General features: G+C 42.6%; 1 protein-coding gene and 1 pseudogene across 1 annotated transcript; both read right to left on the bottom strand.

Annotated features, from left to right (window-relative positions):
• Positions 1–1091: 1091 nt before the first annotated feature.
• Positions 1092–10945, bottom strand: LOC103631472 (probable inactive receptor kinase At2g26730; annotated as a pseudogene).
• A 597-nt stretch (positions 10946–11542) lies between these two features.
• LOC100285932 (hexokinase-1) lies at positions 11543–16700 on the bottom strand. Its single transcript, NM_001158821.2, has 9 exons — positions 16290–16700; positions 15503–15650; positions 15252–15419; positions 14616–14690; positions 13221–13379; positions 13000–13098; positions 12790–12917; positions 12218–12299; positions 11543–12134 (listed from the first exon to the last, which is right to left on the bottom strand). Exons 1-9 carry the CDS (start codon positions 16565–16567, stop codon positions 11760–11762), a joined length of 1512 nt encoding a protein of 503 aa, NP_001152293.1. The 5' UTR covers positions 16568–16700; the 3' UTR covers positions 11543–11759.
• Positions 16701–23282: the final 6582 nt, after the last annotated feature.

Raw genomic sequence — 23282 nt, 5'->3', positions numbered from 1 at the left:
CATGTCCGGTGCACACCGGACAGTCCGGTGCCCCCTTCCGACCGTTGGCTTGGCCACGTGTCGCGCGCAGAATCCGCGGCCGACCGTTGGCCCTAGTCGACCGTTGGCTCACCGGACAGTCCGGTGCACACCGGACAGTCCGGTGAATTTTAGCCGTACGCCATCGGCGAATTCCCGAGAGCGGCCTGTTCGGCCGAGGCAGCCTGGCGCACCGGACACTGTCCGGTGCACCACCGGACAGTCCGGTGCCCCAGACCGAAACAGCCCCTTGGCTGTACACAGCCACCTTTTTCCTTTTCTTTTTCTTCCTGTTTCCAATACTTAGACAAGTATATTAGTACACAAAACCAATGTACTAAGACTTAGAAACATACCTTTGCTCTTGATTTGCACTTTGTTCATCCATTGCATAAATTCACATTTGAGCACTTGAGTTGGCACTCAATCACCAAAAATACTTAGAAATGGCCCAAGGGCACATTTCCCTTTCAGGTGCAAACTAAGGTCGTGGACGGCGGCGAGATGGATGGGGTCGCGGAGGGGAGCTCGGGGTGGGGATCACAGGCGGGGGCGGGATGAACGGGGGAGAATCTGGGAGGCGCTGCTGGCGTGGCCGGGGACTGAGGGAGGTCGCGGATGGGAGGCGCTGCAGGATCTACTTACCATCGGGATCTACTTCTTGCCATCGTGACCACCTACCCCACGCGCTCGCGGTCCTCCTCTCCTCGTCGACCCGACCAGCAGTAGAGCCAAATCTCTGGGCATCTATCCCCTGTCTCACCGCGGGCGAATGCGACAGACGTCGTGACGACGCAGGGTGCCACATCGTACTCGACCAAATTTCAATTGAGAAGGAGACGCAATGACGGTGAATTCCTCACACAACCATGCACGTTTTTTTGGTAAATGCTTCGTTCCCAACGCGCGAATGAATGAGTGGTGCCAATCCTGCTATCTGAGACGACGACTTGGACTTGGAATTCTCGAGTCACCGCCGGATCCTCCCCTCGTGGACTCGTCGTAATAAAAAACACCAGCCACACGACACAAAAAAACAAGCAAGGCAAATCGCAGACAGTGCAGCAGCTACGCTACGGCGACGCAATGCAAGCGTGAGGATGAAAAGAGGTTGGACACTGACCGTGGTGCATGGCAGAGAGGCTGCCGTTGGGGAGGTAGTCGTAGACGAGGAGCTTCTCGTCCTTGGAGAAGTAGTAGGCGCGGACGGGGAGCACGTTCCGGTGCTCCACCTTGCCGAGCACCTCCATGTGCGCGTCGAACTCGCGCCGCTGCACCGCCACGTCCTTGAGCCGCTTCACCACCACCGTCGTGCCTTCCTCCAGCACCGCCTTGTACGACGTCCCCACGCTGCCTTTGCCCAGCACCTCCGCCGACGCGCGCAGCAGGTTCTCTAGGTCGAAGCTGTACCCGGCGCCCTTCCCAACGAACACCAGTCGACTCTGCTCCCCCACGGCGGCGGCGGCCGCCGCCGCGACTGCCGTGGCCGACCCGAATGCGTCGCCTCCGAGGTCCTCCTTGGACGAGGACGTCAAGACGCCGCCCACGCCGGACGCCGGCGGGGGCTGCCCCCTGGCCACCGCGGATGTCACGGGAGCCGGCGCCACGACGTTTGGACACCACGCAGAGCACGGTGGCGATGAGGAGGAGGAGCCCCACCACTACGGCGCCCACGACGATGCCCGCGATTGCGGCCCCGGAGAGCTTCCGCTTCTTGGATGAGCCCGGCGCGGGGCCGGGCCCACCGTGCGACGGCGCTGGGGAAAGAACGGGCTGCTGCAGGGCGGAAGCGGGTCCCCGCAGAGCTGGAAGTTCCCAGCGAAGGATTCTCGCGGGAAGTGCGAGAGCAATTTGGGGATGGAGCCATTGAGGTTGTTGTCGGAGACGTCGAAGGAGCTGAGACCCGCGATGCTGATGCTGGGAATGCTCCCGGAGAGGCGGTTGCCGTCGAGCCTGAGCACGCGTAGCGCAGTGAGGCTGTTGAGCGCGAAGGGGATGGGGCCCGACAAGTTGTTGCGGGAGAGGACCAGGCGCTCGAGGCCGCCGAGCCTCTAGATTCCCGTCGGGATGGGGCCGGACAGCAGGTTGTGCTGCAGGAACAGCGCCTTGAGGCCCGACAGCTAGAGCACGTTGAAAGGGAATTAGGCTTACACCTATTTCCTAATTGATTTTGGTGGTTGAATTGCCCAACACAAATAATTGGACTAACTAGTTTTGCTCTAGTCTATAAGTTATACAGGTGCCAAAGGTTCACACTAAGCCAATAAAAAGACCAAGAAATGGGTTCAACAAAGAGAGCAAGGGATAACCGAAGTGTGCCCTGGTCTGGCGCACCGGACAGTGTCCGGTGCACCAGGGACTTCAAGCTGAACTCTTCACCTTCGGAAATTCTCAGAGGCGCTTCGCTATAATTCACCGGACTGTCCGGTGCATCACCGGACAGTGTCCGGTGCCCCAGGGGAGAGCGACTCTGAACTCACCAGCTTCGGGAATTCGCTCCGCTATAATTCACCGGACATGTCCGGTGCACACCAGACTGTCCGGTGAGCCAGCGGAGCAACGACTACTTCGCGCGCAATGGTCGACTGCAACGCATTAAATGCGCGCCTGCGCGCGCAGAGGACAGAGCACGCGCAGGTGGCACACCGGACAGTCTACAGGACTTGTCCGGTGCACCACCGGACAGCCAGGCGGGCCCACAAATCAGAGCTCCAACAGTCGGAACCCAACGGCCTGGTGACGTGGCTGGCGCACCGAACAGTGTCCGGTGGCGCACCGGACTGTCCGGTGCGCCATGCGACAGCAGCCTCCACCAAACGGCTAGTTTGGTGGTTGGGGCTATAAATACCCCAACCACCCCCACATTCAAGTTATCCAAGTTTTCCCACTTCAACTACTTACTAGAGCTCTAACATTCAATTCTAGACACACCCAAGTGATCAAATCCTCTCCCAATTCCACAAAAGCTTTAGTGTTAAGTGAGAGAGATTTGTTGTGTTCTTTCGAGCTCTTGCGCTTGGATTGCTTCTGTTGGAGACTTGTTCTCAAATGCTATGAGTTAAGAACAAGGCAACACAGAAAATGTTAAACATTAAGGTCCTTCGTCCTTTGAAGCATTATTTCCCTTAGGATATAACGATCTCCGGACGAAGGTCATGAAGGACTAACCTTCATCATTACAGCATACATTAGTAAAAGACGAAGCATATGAAACATAAAAGATAGCATAAATAATCATATAACATTATTCATCTAACTTTATTAACTCATCATAGAGAAATAGAGACAATATTGAATTATAAATGTACCTTCGGCTTGGAAGGAGATGAAAATACAAGTGTGACGCAAAAGCAAATGCCAAGTCAACGTGTCCAGTACGGGAGTACTGTTCACCTATTTATAGGCACGGGGTACATCCCATACAAAATTACATACATGCCCTTTACATTTGGTGATAATTCCATAGCAATCTATCGAGGTCTAAATGGCCTTTTCATCTTTAAGTCGGTTCCCTCTTCTGCGAACATGCCGAAGCTTTACTGCTTCACAGCTTCGGCGCTGTGTCAACCTTCGTATCTTTTGAGCTTCTCCCTTTCTGATACGAGTCCGAAGATACCTGTTCACACATTTATACTCTAGAAACATTGTTAAATTATGTTTTTGAGGACCTTCGGACGCCGAAGGTCCCCAACAGTAGCCCCTCGCAATATTAATTTGTTAGAAATAATAAATTTAGATTGCGATATGGACGAAGGCTTTACGCCGAAGGTCCGAAAAAACACCTTCCCTATGCTAGAATAGCAACATTCAATGACAAGTGGGGTCTTTCAACTTTCAACGCACCGAGCGTATAAATACGGCCATACCGCAAACTCATTTTGCACGCTTTCTGGCCAACCACTCCCGCTTACTCAGTTTTTAGCTCTTGTGCACTGTGTTTTGCTAAGCTTTTTAGCTTTGAAGCTTCGGAATTGAAAACAGTTTTTTAGTGCTTCCGAAGATGTCTGAAGCTGCTAAGAAGGCTGCTGCTGAGATGAAGCTGACTCTTGATGAAGAGAAGAATTTAGGATTTCTTATAGCGATGTCAAAGACCAACACAGAAAAAATCACCAATGAGATTCTGGAAGGACTGTCTGAAGATACTGGTGACAGTGAAAGTTATGATGTAGACAGTGGTGGCGAAGACTCCGAAGATCGCCCCTGGCGACCAAGCCATTCAGTTTATGGTAAATCAACTATCAAAGAGAATCATCTTGTTAATATGAGAGGAAGGTATTTCCGGGATTTGTCCATTGTGAGGGCCGACGAAGGGGAGAAGACTTGTCCACACCCTGAGGAAAATGAAGTCGTAGTATTCCGAAGCTTTTTGAAGGCTGGGCTGCGATTGCCCTTGAGCAGCTTCGTCGTGGAAGTGTTGAAGATTTTTGAAGTCTATCTTCACCAACTTACCCCCGAGGCTATCATAAGGCTGAACATCTTCGTGTGGGCCGTGCGAAGCCAAGGTCTGAAGCCTGATGCAAAAAGTTTCTGCAATATGCACGAATTATCATACGAGACAATACCTTGGGGTAAAGAACAGTATCACAACAACTTTGGCTGCTACAGTTTTGTTTCTCGGTCTGAGTCAAGCTGTCCCGTGCCAACTTTTCGGAAGAGGTGGCCTAGCGGCTGGATGACAGAATGGTTTTATGTAAAAATGATTTGAAAGCACGGGAAGACATCAAAGGTATAATCATGCGACCTATTTGGCAAAGCTTCGGCCTTCGAAGGCCGAAGGTGGAAATGAATGAAGCTGCCGAAGAATGCCAGAGGGCCTTCGGCGTTGTCTGCTCTTTTATAGGAACAAGGGACTTAGTACAAGAGCATATCGCCTTCAGGGTGTGGCCGCTTGCTGAGAAATGGGAAATGCCACAAGAAACCATAAAAGAGGCCGACGAAGGTGGGCTTGTGAGACTGAAGTACACCTTCAAATTTGGAGATAAATTTATTGAGCCAGATGATGAGTGGTTGAAAAGCATTGACAATTTAAGTGATGAGCTGCTCGGAACCTACTCGAAGGCTGAAGATAATGCAATGTCAGCAGCCTTCGGAGGCCGAAAAAAGAAGAGACTGAATCGGGTATTTGATGCCATTGGGTTTGTCTACCCTGATTATTGCTATCCCATTCGGAGGCAGAAGAGAAAAAACACAACCTCTGCAAAAGAAGAAGCTGCAGCTGCTCCTAGCGAACCAGAACCGAAAAGGAAAAAGATAAAGGTTCTTACGCATCAGCCGCGTTATATTGAACCAGCTTCGGTGCCGGAGTTTACCGGGAAAACTTCTTCAGCCACCGAAGCTGAAAAACCAATCGAGCCAGCCTTGTTGCCAGAGATCGCAGAAACGGCCGAAGTGCCACCAAAGATAGAATCAGAACAATCAAACATTTTGTTGTCAGAAACAAAAGAGAAAACCGAAGCGCCGCTCACAGAAAAAATTGAAGAGGTAAAAGAAGCAACTGAGGGCTCCAAAACATCAGAAGTTTTGAGTCCTACAGCAATCATTGGGACAGCAAAAAATGAAAAAGTGCCAGCTGCAACTCCGAAGAGAAAGAGAATGGCTAATGTGCTAGATGTATTGGAAACGATCAAATCTTCGAGCACACCTCCGAAGAAAGCTGCTGTTACTCCTGAAACAACAGTTGAAATTTCTGGTTCTACAGCTCCAGAGCAAGAGATTGAAGCCGAAGCTGGGCCCTCAGAGCCCGCAAAAACTTTGGAAAGTGAGGCAGAGAAAATAACAAAGCCAACTTTTGAAGAAACTAGCGTTGTTGCCCCCGAAGCATCCCCCAAAATTCGTGATTATATTTTTCGTCATGCTTCGGGGAAAAAATTATCAGAAAAAGAAGAACAAGAGGCCCAGCATTATGCCCAAAAACTGAAATATCCAAAGGGGGCGTTAATATTTAATGGCAGTGGAGAAGAAGACTTCTTGTACTGTCTCCCCGACAACAAGGAAATTTCTGTCTGTCGGGAGATAAGCAGAAGCTTCGGATTCCCAACTTTAGAAGACGGACTTTCGGTGCTGTCAAAAAACGATCTGGCTGACAGCCTAGCTTATAGCAGTTTAAAGGTACGATAAATGAAATCCTTGTATTTTTCCGTTCATTTAAACCCACTGACACACACACATATTCCTTTTTGCAGGGCTTGATACTTAGCAATGCTCTCAGAGCACAGAAAGATACTGAAGACGAAGGGTGTACAATAGCCCTGAGCAACCTTCGTTCCGAAGTAATTGAACTGAGGAACGAAGGTCTCGAAAAAGACAAAATATTATACTCATTAATAAATAAAGTAAAAGAGGACGAAGCTGCTTTTAAAATTCAAGCTGAAGCTCAAAAACGTGAAATTGAAGACCTTCGGAAACAGTTGGCCAGAGCCAAGGAAGAACGCATACTCGAAGAAACAAAGCGTGAACTCAGCGATCAATGGGCAGATCACTTAGAAGTGACTGTTGAAGAGCTTCGTTCGTCCAAAAAGAGATGCTACAACAAATCTATAGATTGTGTTAAGAAATTAAAAGCTAGCTTTGCCAAGGTCGGAGCATTCTCAAGTGAGGAAAATTTTTCCAGAGGCAATCCCGAAGGTGTTATTGAATGGATTGGCCGCGAAGCTGAAGCCTTCGAAGAAATTTTAAATAGCCGAGGTGATATATGCGCCTTCTCTGGCGCCAGAGGGATTGCCACCATCTTAGAAAAGAAGGGCTGCGAACACGTAAAGATTTTAGCACAGTCCGAAGCCTCCTTGTCCTTTGAAGATACAAGAGATCCTTCGGCCGAAGCAAGCATAATTGGTGGAAAGTTTTTTACTGATATCTGGGATAACGGTGGCCGAGAAATGGCAGGAGAAATTATTCAGAGAAGTGAAAAGGGCATCCACGATGCTAGAGAAGTGGCTAAGGCTGCTGAAAAGAGCACAGAGCCCGAAGGTCAACTAGGTATTAACTAATAATTTGTATTGTGTTGTAATTTTTAGTTTTAAACCTCATTTTCCGTTTGTAATAGCAGCATAGCCGTGTCCTGTCCTTCAGATACGACTAAAGCACCTTCGGACCCTCAGCCGAAGGGGGACGACGAAATTAAAAAGATGGCCGAAGATATTATGGACGAAGTCGTGAATCGGCTCCTGAATGAGGCTGCAGAAGTCGTTTTGAGAGAGGATTAAACATTTTTGTAAAAAACTTCTGAAATGTAACATTTTGTAATCGTGAACGTAATATATCTATTTTTGTTATTCAATTCTTTACGATGCATGAAACTTTACATACGTACCGTTTTTGAGTCTTTGGCGAAAAAACACCTTCCCTTCTTTTCATGCTTCGTGAAGAAGAATTACCATTTATCACAACAATATCCGAAATATCCTGGAAAAGTGCTGAAGCTTCGTAGAAACAATCTTCAAGGCTATATTTCAGAAATCAATATTGTTTCTCCTTGTGACTTGGCATGATTTGCCCCTTTTTCAAAGCGTTTTTCCGAAGATTAATGTCATATCTCTTTCTTGTGCCACATGCATTATGATGTATGATGCTTATGTTATGCAAGGATGATGTGATGATGTTATGCTATGTAAGGTGATATTCCGAAGATACACGCATATTTGCGATAAAACACATAATCTTTTTGTGAATCAGCATTGACTTTTCGCTATAAGCCTCCCTTAGGAGCTTCTTCGCCTTTTACTTCAGCGGAATCAGCGTTGACTTTTCGCTGTAAGCTCTGCATTCCCTTAGGAACGTCTTTGGAGCTTCTTCGCCTTTTACTTAGGCGGTATAAGCTCTGCATTCCCTTAGGAACGTCTTTGGAGCTTCTTCGCCTTTTACTTAGGCGGTATCAGCGTTGACTTTTCGCTGTATGCTCTGCATTCCTTTTGGAACGACTTTGGAGCAGAAAACTTACACTGCGCTCCCTTCGGAACGTCTTTTTGTGACTTCGTCAAACTTACTCTGCGTTCCTTAGAACGACTTTTTGTTGCTTCGAAGAATTTTCGATAGTCCGAAGGTCCTTTTATTATCACAAGCCTGTGAAGAAAACATATTTTTCTTGTAGGAATCAACGAAACTAGTTACATGACACCTAAACAATGTCCTTTATTACAGAAAATAAAACTGAATGAAAAACATTGCTATTAAGGTAGGATATTTGTCAATAGATGTGCTTTGATTCTGGCACAGTGCTGTTGACCGTGCGAGCTTCGGACTGTTCTCTGAAGTCCCTTTGATGCGGAGCATATTGGCTCCCTTCTGGCTGCTGGCCTTGTTGCAACGGAGGTGGAGGTGGAGGCTGTTGCCAGGAAGCTTGAGGCTGACTCGCCGAAGCAGCAGAGACTGCAGGATGGTTGCCCACATATTCTGGGATGTAGGGCGAATGATACGAAGCTGTATGCATGACCTGCTTCGGCTGGGCTTGTTGTGCTGCTGCTTCAGCTATTTCCTTTTGCTTCTGTATAGTAACATGGCACATCCTGGTAGTATGGCCTTTGTTCTCACCGCAGAATAAGCAAAAGATTCTTCTCGGTTGATCGCCAAATCTTCCTCCGAAGCCCCTGGCGCCTCTGCCTCTTGGAGCTGGTGGCCGGAAGGAGCTTTGCTGTTGTCCAGAGGCCTGTGAGGAGTTTTGTGGCCTTTGCTGTTGGCTTCCTCTGTCATCATTTTGTGTAGAATTGTGAATTGATCTCACATGCCTCGGGTAAAACCTCCCTCCGAAGCCCCTGGTCATTTCAGAAAACCTGAAAGCCTCCTCCCTTCTTTGGCGAAAATCATTGTCGGCCCGAATGTATTCATCCATTTTCTGGAGAAGCTTCTCCAAAGTTTGAGGAGGCTTCCTGGCGAAGTACTGAGCTGACGGACCTGGCCGAAGCCCCTTGATCATGGCCTCGATGACAATTTCATTGGGCACCGTTGGTGCCTGTGCCCTCAGACGCAAGAACCTTCGGACATATGCCTGAAGGTATTCTTCGTGGTCCTGATTGCACTGGAACAGAGCCTGAGCAGTGACCGGCTTAGTCTGAAATCCTTGAAAACTGGTTAACAACAAATCCTTCAACTTCTGCCATGAAGTGATCGTTCCTGGTCGAAGGGAGGAATACCAGGTTTGAGCAACACTTCTAACAGCCATAACAAAAGATTTGGCCATGACTGAAGCATTGCCACCATACGAAGACACTGTTGCTTCGTAGCTCATCAAAAACTGCTTCGGGTCTGAGTGGCCATCGAATACAGGGAGCTGAGGCGGCTTGTATGACGGGGGCCAAGGTGTAGCCTGCAACTCAGCGGACAGAGGAGAAGCATCATCAAAAACAAAATTCCCATGATGGAAATTGTCATACCAATCATCTTCGTTGGGAAAACCCTCCTGATGAAGGTCTTGATGCTGAGGCCTTCGGTGTTGCTCGTCCTGAGCAAGATGACGAACTTCTTCAGAGGCTTCGTCTATCTGCCTCTGCAGCTCAGCTACTCTGGCCATCTTTTCCTTCTTGCGTTGAACCTGCTGCTGAAGGATTTCCAGGTTTTGAATCTCCTGATCTAGATCATCCTCCGGAGGTGTTGGACTGGTAGCCTTCCTCTTCTGGCTTCGTGCCTCCCTAAGAGAAAGGACGTCTTGATTGGGGTCGAGCGGCTGCAGCGTGCCAACCCCTGGTGCTGAAGCCTTCTTCGGCGGCATGACGAAGGTGATGCTTGCCGAAGGTGTTGAAAAGCTCAAGGAGTGGAAGTGAGTTCACCGGAGGTGGGCGCCAATGTTGGAGACTTGTTCTCAAATGCTATGAGTTAAGAACAAGGCAACACAGAAAATGTTAAACATTAAGGTCCTTCGTCCTTTGAAGCATTATTTCCCTTAGGATATAACGATCTCCGGACGAAGGTCATGAAGGACTAACCTTCATCATTACAGCATACATTAGTAAAAGACGAAGCATATGAAACATAAAAGATAGCATAAATAATCATATAACATTATTCATCTAACTTTATTAACTCATCATAGAGAAATAGAGACAATATTGAATTATAAATGTACATTCGGCTTGGAAGGAGATGAAAATACAAGTGTGACGCAAAAGCAAATGCCAAGTCAACGTGTCCAGTACGGGAGTACTGTTCACCTATTTATAGGCACGGGGTACATCCCATACAAAATTACATACATGCCCTTTACATTTGGTGATAATTCCATAGCAATCTATCGAGGTCTAAATGGCCTTTTCATCTTTAAGTCGGTTCCCTCTTCTGCGAACATGCCGAAGCTTTACTGCTTCACAGCTTCGGCGCTGTGTCAACCTTCGTATCTTTTGAGCTTCTCCCTTTCTGATACGAGTCCGAAGATACCTGTTCACACATTTATACTCTAGAAACATTGTTAAATTATGTTTTTGAGGACCTTCGGACGCCGAAGGTCCCCAACAGCTTCTTTTTCTCATTCGTTCTTGCGATCATCTCAATTATAAACAAGACAAGAGACACCAATTGTCTGGTGGTCCTTGCGGGAAGTTTGGTTCCCAATTGATTTGAGAAGAGAAGCTCACTCGGTCCGAGGGACCGTTTGAGAGAGGGAAAGGGTTGAAAGAGACCCGGTCTTTGTGGCCACCTCAACGGGAAGTAGGTTTGAGAGAACCGAACCTCGGTAAAACAAATCCGCGTGTCACACTCTTTATTTGCTTGCGATTTGTTTTGCACCCTCTCTCTCGGACTCGATTATATTTCTAACGCTAACCCGGCTTGTAGTTGTGATTAAGTTGTTAAATTTCAGATTCGCCCTATTCACCCCCCCTCTAGGCGACTATCACACGTCGTTGGGGATGGCCCCGAGGACGCGGTTGGAGCGGAGCGAGAGTGTGCGGAGGTTGGTGAGCCGGTCGAGCGCGGCGGGCAGGCGGGATGCGAGGAGCGCCATCGAAGGAAGGAGAAATCGAGCGCAGCGGGTGAGCGGGATGCGAGGAGCGCTCGAAGGCAGGAGTGCGACGAAACCGCGGTCGAGCGGCGGCGGTGGGGGATTCGCGGGCGTTGGGGATCCGCGGGCGAGGCGGCAGAACGTGCACCAGTGGACGCATACAATACATACTTAATTAGTAGTAAAGATATAGTTTGAAAACCACTAATGATCACGTGCATTCATTCATGTTTTTGTCGGCTTGATTCATATTCGCTTGGCTTTAATCTGTACCGACTTTTACTATTTCTACAATATTTTAATTTGTTTCTATGTATTACAACTATAGCAGTCGAAATATCTGCCCTTAATCCGAAGAGAATAGGCGCTGAGCCTTGCGAAGTTAGTCGGACGTCCGTTCTCCATGCATGCATGTTTTCATTTCATTCAGTGTTCCCCATCCTGTCTGTTCTTCGTAGTTACTGATGCCTTTGATATTCCTAGATGCATGCACTGCACGTTCTCGGAAAATATAAAAAAAAACATTGTTGAAATTAGTATGTGGACTGGAAAAATTATCATGTTTCTCCATCCTAGCATGCATGCAATAGCCCGTACGTTGATCAAGCTGGATTGACATAGCATTTCATTCAATCAACATTACAACATTGATGGGCTCATACCTCATAGTTCACTAACAGTAGTATTAAACTCTCAACTGATAGCTAGCCACCTATATATGCAATGCATGATCCACTACTACTAGAACTTGACATCAGTTTGTATAGATGAGAAGAAAATACAACAATACAGGAAATCGTTTAAGCTAGCGACATATCTACACTGAATTTTTTCTAGCCGATGACGAGTATGATGCCGCAACGAGTGCAGCCCCAATCACTGAACCATCCTCCATAACCCTAAGACTAACTGTGGAGGCGATCTCATCCCCCAGGATCTCGTCCACCGCTTCATTCACATACTCCTTGAAGACCGAATAGCCTTGGTAGAGACCGCCTTCAATCGCGACAACCGATCTCTTCGGCTCGCCTCTTATCTTTCGAACCAAGGTTGTCCCGCAAAGACTACCATCACGCCCAATTTTCTGTAGCACTGCAACAATCCCAGCAGCTGCTAGACGGGCGGCTCTTCGAGTTACAATGTCACATACTCTCACAACAAGTCTCCGAGTCTTCATTGGAACATCCTGCATCTGTGTAATAAGCAAAACGATGTCGTTGACCATTGTCTGATTGTCTTCATATAGGAGCCAATTAAGCAGCAGTGACAACTAACCTTCAGATGTTCTTCGAGCACCCTACCAACTACTCTAAGGTCTGGGGAATCATCCTCACGAATAGTAGCGAGAGAAGGTGTACTGGATCACGAGAAATAATAAAATTATTATAACGTTATTCAACTTTACCGTTTTGTTTGTTAGGCAATCATACAGTTCAGTTTGGAAGAAACAAAGAACATTTTCCAACCATGCATTAACTAATTCCAGTTGTTGCTAGCTATACCAGTTTATTCATTCTAACACTTGCATTGGCTAGCTAAAATGTTTGTTTCCTCTTAAGATTGATGATGTTTAATTCTGTTGTGCTATATGTAGTCTTAAGATAAAAAACAGAAAGAATAGAGAGATGTCAATTAAGCTAATATATCACAACAAAAGAATGAAAACAAAAGTAAAACAATGGAGTGAAGTGGCATATATATTGGGAAGCATATCAATAGAACACTATATCAGATTTAGTATAAAAAGATTAGGGTATATCACATCAATTTTATGTTTCTGTAGCAACCAGCTCTAGGAATAAAAATAACTTTGTAAGACCAAAATTTAACTGGAAAAATACAAGTACCTTAATACGAAAGGGGTGGATAAGCAATTCACAGATGGACCAAATAAATCTGATTCTTGAGCCATTCCTTGGAATACCAATCTAGCAATTTCCCCAAGATACACACCAGAGATCATTTTCTCAAAAGCCTAGATTCATTGACGCAAGCCTTTTCAACTTGATTGTCACAAACAATACCACAAGGAATTGAAAGCTTTAATAAATTCTTACTTGATCATATTGATTGCGTTTTGCTTCACTGGTGCATATGTCATAAGGAGTTAATGGTATTAGAGGAGACCGGAAACTACCCCATTCTACATTCACAACCTAATGAATAGAGCATATGAATTCATAGCCAACATAAGGTACAAAAAATGATTTCACATTGATAACTTTATTTCAAATCAAAGAATACAAATAAAGTCGATAATACAAAACAATATATTTACCGTTATGTCGTCAGATTTGTCAAGAAGGCCCTCAGATTTTGCGATAGCGGCATTGCGTTCAATATAGGAAGCATTGGTACCAGCTCCTATAACCACTGCAGCAACTGTATCCTCATCATAATAGTGCCCCATGGCCAATGTACCGACAGCATTGTTCACCTATTTTGCAGTAGCGCATGAAATCAACCAAAGATATGATGTGACAATTATTTACTTTAGTGAATAAATTGCAGGCATTGGACATGCATGAAAAGGAAATTTGCTACTCATCAAGAAGCATACAATTATTCTTTAATTACAGAGTAAGAACATGTCTGAAGTTCACAAAATTTGGAACTAAATTCCCATTTTTGTAGGGTTATACAACATACCAACACTACCGGAAACAACTGTTTTGCCGAGTGTCTGAAGCACTCGACAAAGCTTGGAAAACACTCGGCAAAGAAAGCTCGGCGAACTGACACTCGGCAAAGAAGCCCCCCGTGGGCTCCTTTACCATGTCCTTTGCCGAGCATATTAGGTGGCACTCGACAAAGACTCTCTGTCTTTGACGAGTGCCCGCCGGCCTAGCTCTTGGCAAAGGGACCACTAGCGGACCCCTTTCTTAGTTCCTTTGCCGAGTGCACTAGAAGGCACTCGGCAAATATTGCTTCTTTGCCGAGTGTTAAAGGCACAACACTTGGCAAATAGACTTTATTACCAGTGTCCAGGTGTACCTTTTTTGCCCAGTGCTATGACATTCAAACTCGGCAAAATGACCAGTATACCTTTTTTATTTATTTTTGCTATTCCATCTAAACAAACAAAAAATATCATATAATAATTATAGATATCATATATATATACACACACGTAATTATCTTAGCACATAGATACATAATTAAGAATTGATTGTAATAAAAAAACAATAATCTCATATCATTCAATAATCTCATATCATTCTCATCTGCTGCGCACATACAGAAAACCGTAGTAGTGCATATGTGTTTAATTAAGTAACGACTGTTATCAAAATATTTGCATCACAAACATTTTTTCCGCATGAAAGATTATCTGATAGGATCATTAGATAGAATGGATAATATTTGAATATGTCCAAGACATAAGGAGGCTAAGACAGTGGAACCAATCAAGTAATGGAATGGATTAAATTTCTGAATACATACTAACTCATGTAGCAATTTTAAAATCTTCACATATGTCATTTAATTTAGCTGAGGGCCTCTCACGTTATATCTGACCTCAGGCTGTAAAAAAATTAGAGACTAATAGCAAAGCTAAATGAGACTATAACAGGTTATAGCTGCTAAATTATACGTGAAGCATCCTGCATCAAAACCGCTATAGCTAAAGATTTAAAACCTTGTCACACAACACGAGTAGTTACCAACATACCAATGCAGTGACCTGCAAATTCAGTCCATTCCTAACAAGAGCTTCATTCAAGCATTGAGCAACATCTTTTTCAACCTAGTATTCCAAAAAAAATGTTCAAACAAGTTAGTGATAAAAGAAAAAAATATAATCTCAGTAGTAATCACAGAGGCAGCCAAGCAATATTTTGTCCTTTTCTATGTGCGTCAGATCATCTATCGAGAGAGAAAGATAGAATTTAATTCTATATATAGAGATACTAAGTGGGTGTTTGGTTTTAGTGACTAATTTTTAATCCCTCAATTTTATTCTATTTTAGTTACTAAATTGCCAAATATAGAAACTAAAATAGACTTTTAGTTTTCATATTTAACAATTTAGGGACTAAATGAATAAAATAGATGGACTACAAATTAGTCCTTAGAAACCAAACACCCCCTTATAAGGTTGTCTAAGGATTGCATGCATCGAGTTATCATGAACATGCAACAAGATACGGTCAGCATACTATTTATTTATATACTAAGATACAGTTACCATGATTTCAAGTCTAAATTTGGCACATTATCTCTTGTAAAATAAAGATACAGTTAGCTATTTGAATTCAACCGATAATGGAAGTAGCATGATAATTGAAGGCACAATTTTGTAACTTACAGCCTCTTCAATTGAAAACTCCTTGGTCCACCTAATTAACGATCCCGAGGATATGGAAATATGTCTAACGGGGAAGGAAAATGTAAAACCAAGTGCCCTTCCCTCATCGCCCCCACCCTCTCTTCCAATGAAGTTCTTTAATGCCAAGGCAATTAGATTGAATAAATCCTGTGCATGCAGAGTTAAGTTAGCATACTAGAAAGATTATACAACTTCTGCAAAGGAACTCAAAAGAAAATGATGATAGTTACCTCGCTCGTACCCTTGGTCAAGTCTTCTGGAATAGGTTGATGTTCAACTTTTTTATTGATAATCGTAGATCCTGGACCAAGCTCTAGTTTCATGACTCTAAAACTTGTCCCCCCAAGATCAACAGAGTAGTAGACGCCTTCCTCACTCCTGCATGCCCAGCACATGTATATCTTATCTGATCAGCAAATCAAGCAACAAAAGATCCATATATATGTGCTACCAATCATTTCATATAAGACTCGATTAAGTTTCCAGCTGGACATCTCAACTTAAAGAAAAGTAGGCATTAACATGGAAATTCTATGCAGCCATTATAATGTAATATGCTGCTGCATGAAATTGCTATGAAACGTGGCAAAACATCATCACTATATATACAGTGTCAACTCAGACCCTGTCTTTCCTAAAAAGATTTCCAGCAATTTTATAGAAAGTTAGTCCCAGAACCGTTGTGTAATACTGCAAAATGAACCAAACACATAAAAGATGACCACGGACCCCGAAAGTTTGTTCTGCACTAAATGTGCTCGATGTAGTATAACTTTCTTTTGAAAATACAGAGAAATAAAACGACAAGAAATGCGCAAATTAGAAATTGCAAACTAGCTACTCATTTCATTTGGCTAAAAGCCTAAAACCCTGGCATAAGCCATGAACCCCTCCATGGCTCCATGCATGAAGACCAAGCAAACACTAAACCGAAGGAGGCTGAAGAGAAAAGGCGGCGAACCAATGCAACAAGAGAAGCGAACGCATGTGCTGGGAACGACCGCGCTACCGACTTACCCGTCGGGGAGCGTGTCTACGCAGGTGAGCAGCATCCGGACCTTGCTGGCGCCCTCGGACGCGAGCCCCGCGAACATCTCGACGGAGAGGGAGTTGACGATCCGCTGCAGGCGCTCCGTGGGCGTGGCGCAGTCCTCCTCGAACCTGCGCACCACCGCCACGGCTCTGCTCCACCGAGACCGCGCCACCGCCCGCCTCGCTACCAGCGCCGTCGCCACCGCGCACGTCACCGCCGCCGCGCAGCCCAAGGCTACGCTCAACCACTGCGCCTTCCCCATTGATCCCTAGCTGTCCTGACCCGCCCGCGCGCGACGCGCCTTACTCCGGCCCGCCCCACCGCCCGCGCGCTCGAGAGCTAGCGCGCTGGACGCGGCGTTCAACGATATGGCTGGCTGAACTGACCGCGATCGGGAGGAGCGGGGGAATCGTGGCCGTGGCGAGCCAGCGGAGGGCGATTATATAGGCGAGGCGAGGAAAGGGTCGGGGCGCGCGACCTGCTGGCCGATGCATAATAGGAATGGAATCCGTACATTTTCCCTATATCTTCTCTTGTAGTCTAAGGACTGCTATGTCACACAATCAATCCGTGCTTTCCATAGTTTTGGCCATATGGAACCACTATCCCCACCAGTTACTGTGCGCTGATTTTTGCATGTTTTTTATTATTATCTCTTTCATACACATACGCATTAATTTCAAAAATCTTTGGGTCAAAGAAATGATCTACTACTTAACTATTAGTGATATAATTTTGTACTATACTGATAGGTGGAGGTTTCTTAAGCAATAAATGGTGTGTGTATATTATAGCATCAGAGTTTTATAAAATATAATACTACTTCCATAGCATTTAAGGCTGCTAATTCTATCATCAGAAGATTGATATAGCTATAGTATAGTTTCACGAGATATAAAGGGTCCATTTAGTTTCGGGAACATATCAGATGCGAACCAACAATCAATCATAATAATTTTTTTTCCAAATAACTCTCATACCGTAGATCAGCTTTCAAAACAATCCTTCCAACTTCTCTAGTATATTTTTAAATACATCCTTCCACTTCCATGAACGTGTTGGTTTGCACGGTTTATATCGAATGGTTGGTTTGTACCTGATATATTCCCGTTAGTTCATGATCAAAATGTGTCATATCATAGTTTTTTTTAGCAGCAGTTTAGTTCACTGCTATTTTTAGCACTATGACATGTTATACACACTTTTTTCTAAACTTCACTACAAGTGTGGCTTCAATTTTGCTCTCAATTTTTTTTGTAATATATTGTTTGTCCAAGGTTTAGCATGACAAACTACGACACCAATGACCCTTAGTATAAACACTTTCTAATGAAATTTGTTGGCTCAATTGCATAAGATCGGTAATTCTAAGTTCTTTTACCCCACCAATAAAAAAGTTCTTTGAATGACTTGTAGGAGGTGGTGAGAAGAGCCTTGATTCTATCCAAAACATTATAATGCTATTGATTATATTAGCCAATATCTATCTACACAAATTTGATCAGGAGATAGTAGAGAGGATCCGTTAGAAGGCAAACAACTCCTTTGTCGTTACGTCTGGTAGCTGATGTGTAGGGCCAGGCCACAACATGTTCACACGTGAGTCGCATGGCTGCCACAATGTCCATGGACGTTACGACAGAGGATCACGTCGGTGTTAGAAGCATGAAATTTCTTATAGTAAAAATAAGATCAATTCTATTAATAATATAGGTTGTCGTATTGATGATTAAGAAAAATACGCAAAAGAAGCAAACTTCAATGCTCCCCAAGACAAGGAACCCTTTGTATAAGGGGAAGGGTACCGAACGCAAAATGACCTCAACCCTTTTTTGTGATATATGAGGTTATAATTGTAACATTATACCAACTATAAAAGGTAATGATTTTGTTGCATAAGGGTAGTTGATTTGTAGCAGTAGAATCTATGGCAAAACAAAATTGGTAAACATGTCACCAAAATTATAAAAAATGTTATAGAATCTAAATCTTATATAAAAGGAAAATTTTCTAATGGGCTATTTGGAACAAATGATTGAGCTTTTAAAATTTCAACTGAACTCGATTCGAAAATTAGTAGAAATTTCAACTGAGTTGTTCAAAAGAACTTAGTAGGATTTCTAACATGAAGCTTTATGTATTAGAAAATTATTTATGTCTATCTTTATATTTAGATTTTTTGTGTTTTTTATGTTTCTCCATCCAATAGTTCACTCATGCAGTGTTTTATCTGCCTTTTGTCTATCAAAATTTAAGATGAATGACACTCTAATAATGTGTTTTTATACTACTATGTTTTGAGAATCATTTGTTCAAATGTTGTCTTAAATTAGTCCTTGTATAACTCATTGAACAACACTAAGGTTGTGTTTGGTTCGGTTTTTTAAAAGTTCTACTATCAAAGAGCACAACACCAACCAAATAGGTACAACAATAAAAATTGCTTTTCTAGAAGCAACTAATTTCGTGTAGTACAATTGTTCATAGCATCATGGATCCTGCTTTTGGTTTTTAACTTTCAATTTTTTCCTAATGAGTAGAAATGGAGAGATGTTTTGAAGCTATTTCATGGAGATAAAGAGGGGTTAGGTTTTATAGTTAGTTCAACCGAACATCTTACAATTTTTATAATAATAACTCACAAAAACTTTTTCCACAATTCAAAACTCATAACAACTTCTCCACACCTCGCAACAACTTCCATATAGCTGGTAGTTGAACCAAATATAAACTTAACAATGCTTATGCTTTTTCATACAATTCAAGACTACATATGATTGAAGAGAAGTCCTATTTCAAATGACATATTATTTATAACTTCTATTTTAAGCCACCTCCCTTCATAAACACTAGAATTTTCTAGTCTTCTACAACAAGCACCTATCAAATTCAATGTGAAATGAGTTTCCAGAAGTTGATTGTTCTTGATCATTTTTTCCTATTGATTTTCTTATCATTATTTCCCCTTCTCACTCTACTAGTCTATGATACTAAACTTGCCTTTCTAACACTAACAAACAACCATTTCCATGAATCATGATTGATCAATCCGCTAATGATGACCTTGAGTGCCCCCAATAATCTGCGACTGAGTCTACCTTTAGCGCTCACCACTAAGATTCTTAAAATTGCTCTTCCCTCTGCCTCCAAGCCCACCTTCACTTGATTCCTTGCACCTCTCGAGTGTCCCTTCACCATCCAAATTCCCCACCACCACCCAAGTTCTTTTTTGCCTCAAGATTCTATCTGTTGTTGGAGATCCCCTCCTCCACCCAAGTGTCCCTCTGTATCAAAATATTGAAGCACAAAACCATGTCCACCATGGTATCCATGGTGGGGCCACGACTAGTGGTGTATGGCCTTCTCATTCCATGATGCAATAATGAGGTTGAGCTCTACCCTCTTGATGACATGCAGATTCCACATAAGGCACTCGTAAAAATGATATAAAAGCCTAGTCACCAAATATATAACTTTTCATTTAAAGTTCTTGAACACATAGATTCTATGGGTAGACAAAAAAAATTAGTTCCAAAAAAGGCCCGAACTATGAAAATTAGGTTTGATGCATGACACAAATCCCCTAACCTAATATAAAAAAAGTTGTTGGATGCATAATGGTCTTTGTGCCTCACATATGCTTAGATGTGCTCTTGTATCTTAATGTTACTTAATCATTTCTTAAAAATTCATATTAAAATGTATAATCCTTTGCATAATGCTTAATTTTAGGTGTTGTATTTATTCTCTCTTTAAGAACCTATATAAGTTTATTTGCAACATACATGCTCTTAGACTTTACTCATCTTTTTAGCTAAAAACCATCTTATAGGCTAGTAATTTTGTGTCCTCCTCATCCATGCAATTGAAGGGAATTACCAAGCTAGATGAAAATACATGTTCACTTCTATAATCAATAATAATGTATATCTAGCCAGTATAATATCCTTAAACGAAGGTACATTTTAAGTTTTGAATATGTGCCAACCTTGTAGCTACCTTGTCATAATGAGAATGACCATGGTATGCATTGCTTGATACCTAGGTTATAAAAACTTTTAACCATGAATGTTCATGTCTTCTCATGATACTATCCAATAAGATCAACATGTCCATGCATTGGCAAATTGACGTTTGCAATCTCATGCGCATCTAGAATGTAAAATACATCCATAATCCATCTATGGATGTTTTAATAAATATGCTATGAAACCCAAATGTCCAAATTCATCAAACCATCCTCCACATGCAAATCACAATGTTGGAAAGTTGAAATAATAATATTTGTATATTTAAATTCTACTTATTATTTTCCTAGTTATGACACAACTACTTTAAATTAATAATATAATTATAATACAAAATGGTTTCATTTTAGACCCTATACTTCTAAATACTAGAGACATGAGCATTAAAATGTTATACCATAAACAACTAAAATATTATTAATTCATAAAAGAATTTTTTACCAATAAAGGAGTATGTTTATTAAGGTGTTGTTAAGAAACCCATAAAATTTATAATAAATGCAATATTGCACCAACAATGCTAGTTTCAAGAGTAAATAAATATGATAAAATCAGTAGTAATCTAAGTGAAAAGCGTCATCCTTATTATATTATTAGTAGATAGCGTGTGCGCTCAACACATGTCTGTCCATAAAATCTCCGTTCATAATGGATATATATAACAATAATTTAGAGAAGCCAATCTCTATATTCCTATATCATATAAAAAGTGTTCTAATCTGGATCGAAAACATATACAACAACAATTCAATCAATATCAAAATTTAAATCATTTGCTAGTTCTACATATAATCATTTACTTATCTAAACATGGGCCTATATACTTATATCAATAATAGCTCATTACATTTTACAACAAAATATATAGGATAAATCTAAGTTATTATTGAGTAATAATAAATATTCAAACCCTAGAGTTGCGGCATGGAAATTAATGAGTTCTACTTCGTGATCACTAATGAACCTATTGTCCTTATTTGTTATAGTTTGTGAATATCATTTATAGCTGCAAGACATGTACATGCAACACACACATGGCTATCTAGGAATCACATAAAATTATGGGACTAATGTTATATATCTACATGAATAAATCTTTATAAAGTTATTTTCCCTTTCTATTGGAGATTGCCTATAATATAACACATGAATAAGAGAATCTATATCTATTTGCCCCTCTCTCTCTATGTGTGTGTCTATATATATTATCCAAGCATTCCTTTTAATTTTAGTATGAACTCAACATATAACTCATACAAATATTTGCATTAAGAAGGTGGTGATGATTTCGTTGGCATCTGGCATCAGATAAGATTTCTTGCCCAACATGTGCTATTAGATGGTCTTCTTGTCTTGCAACACCCCACTGCGTGAAGGGCCTGCATATCCTTGTTCTCAATCGAGGAAGCCTAAAACTTCTTGGATGTGTGCCCGTCCATTGGAATGGATTGGGGAAATGGCGGCAATGAAAAAAGCTCTAAGGCAAGGGTCTTTGAGGGAAGTTGAAGAGATAGATGCGATGAGTGCTTGGAAACAGAGTAAGAAAAAGAGTTATGTGGTATTTCCTTTTATAAGCGACTCGAAAAGTTGAAGCGGTGCAAAGTTATAGAATTTAAAGTGATAGGTCTTTAAAGTGTCTGGGTGCTGAATAATGGGCTGAGTCTATAGAGATTCAGGGGCTGCATGAATAAGCCAGGGACTCGATCAAAGACAAAATAGTGCAAACATGAAAATTCAAGACATTACAAAAGATTCACAAGAAGAGACTTATTTGTCTAAATCAATGACTTAGCTAAATAAACTCGAAGTCTACTACCAATAATATGTATAATGAGTATTTGGATCATGCTTATTGAAGAAGGACCCAAATATAAGGGCCCATGGGCTCAGCCAAATACCCAAGTACTCGATGATTAATATCGAGAGGAGGCTCAATTCATGAGCATTCTTGAGGAGTAGATATGGCAAAGACCCCATTAGAATAAGAGAGATGATAAAGGTCCCAACAAATAAGAAAGATATGCTTGTAACCATAGAATTGGACTCGTATACAACCTGGTACCGACTTGGTTCTGTCTCCAATGTGGTAATCAACTCGGACAGTTCGGTGCACCCGCCGACAAAGGAAGTTTTGGAGCTTCTAAATGAAGCTCCATCGGCTCCTAGGATCCTTAGGACTATAAAAGGGACCCTATGCGCCATGGAGCAGTACCCAAGCATACAAAGAGCACGCCAACACTCTGATTCGTCGCATCCACACAGTTTTGTGATTGTAGAGAGATCCGAACACCTGTTTCTAGTTGTTCTAGTGACATAGAGTTCTTGCGCTCATTTCTTTGGCTTTCTTGTGTGTGTTGCTGCGTTGTGCTTTTGTGTGTGTTCTTCTCCCTCCCTTGCTCTGATTTTGATTGTGATCATCTTGTGTAAGGTGTGAGAGAGTACAACTTGTAGAAATTCCTCACAAAGAATTGAGATATAAGGTAGAATACCGTGGCACTCAAGTTTGATCTTTAGATCACTTAAGAGGGGTTTAGTGCAACCCTTGATCGAAGGAGGTCACCACAACGTGGAGTAGGCTTTGGCCGAACCACGGGAAAAATCGTTGTCCCTTGTCCATTTTACTTTACTGCGACTTTTGTCTTCCTTAGTGCTTATACTGCACTTACATATTGCTCCTAGTTTAATACATATATCAAGAGAGCAATCAAGTGAAGAGTCTATTTTTCTCTCTTCTTCTCGTCCGAACATGGTTTTAATTTATACTAACACCTTTTATAGACCAAGTTTGTGTTGTTTGAAGTAAGTTTTGCAAGATCACCTATTCACCCCCTCTAGGTGCTCTAAAAAACAAACAAATATACTAAGACAAATGAACCACCCAATCCATCACTGGTTGTCTCTAGTTTTTTCCAAGCATATATAAGCTTCTCTGCCTTTCTTACAACTTCA

Source organism: Zea mays, chromosome 6 (assembly GCF_902167145.1).
Source record: "Zea mays cultivar B73 chromosome 6, Zm-B73-REFERENCE-NAM-5.0, whole genome shotgun sequence".
In the NCBI taxonomy this organism is placed as follows: Eukaryota; Viridiplantae; Streptophyta; class Magnoliopsida; order Poales; family Poaceae; genus Zea; species Zea mays.
This window is presented reverse-complemented; position numbering and strand designations above follow the sequence as displayed.

Excerpts from the sequence above, each read along its gene's own strand:
- LOC100285932 (NM_001158821.2), bottom strand. The coding sequence starts at position 16,567 with ATGGGGAAGGCGCAGTGGTTGAGCGTAGCCTTGGGCTGCGCGGCGGCG. Across the intron at positions 15,651-16,289 it reads GTAGACACGCTCCCCGACGG|GAGTGAGGAAGGCGTCTACT; the intron begins GTAAGTCGGTAG and ends CTGGGCATGCAG. Across the intron at positions 12,918-12,999 it reads AACGCAATCAATATGATCAA|GCTTTTGAGAAAATGATCTC; the intron begins GTAAGAATTTAT and ends CAATGAATCTAG.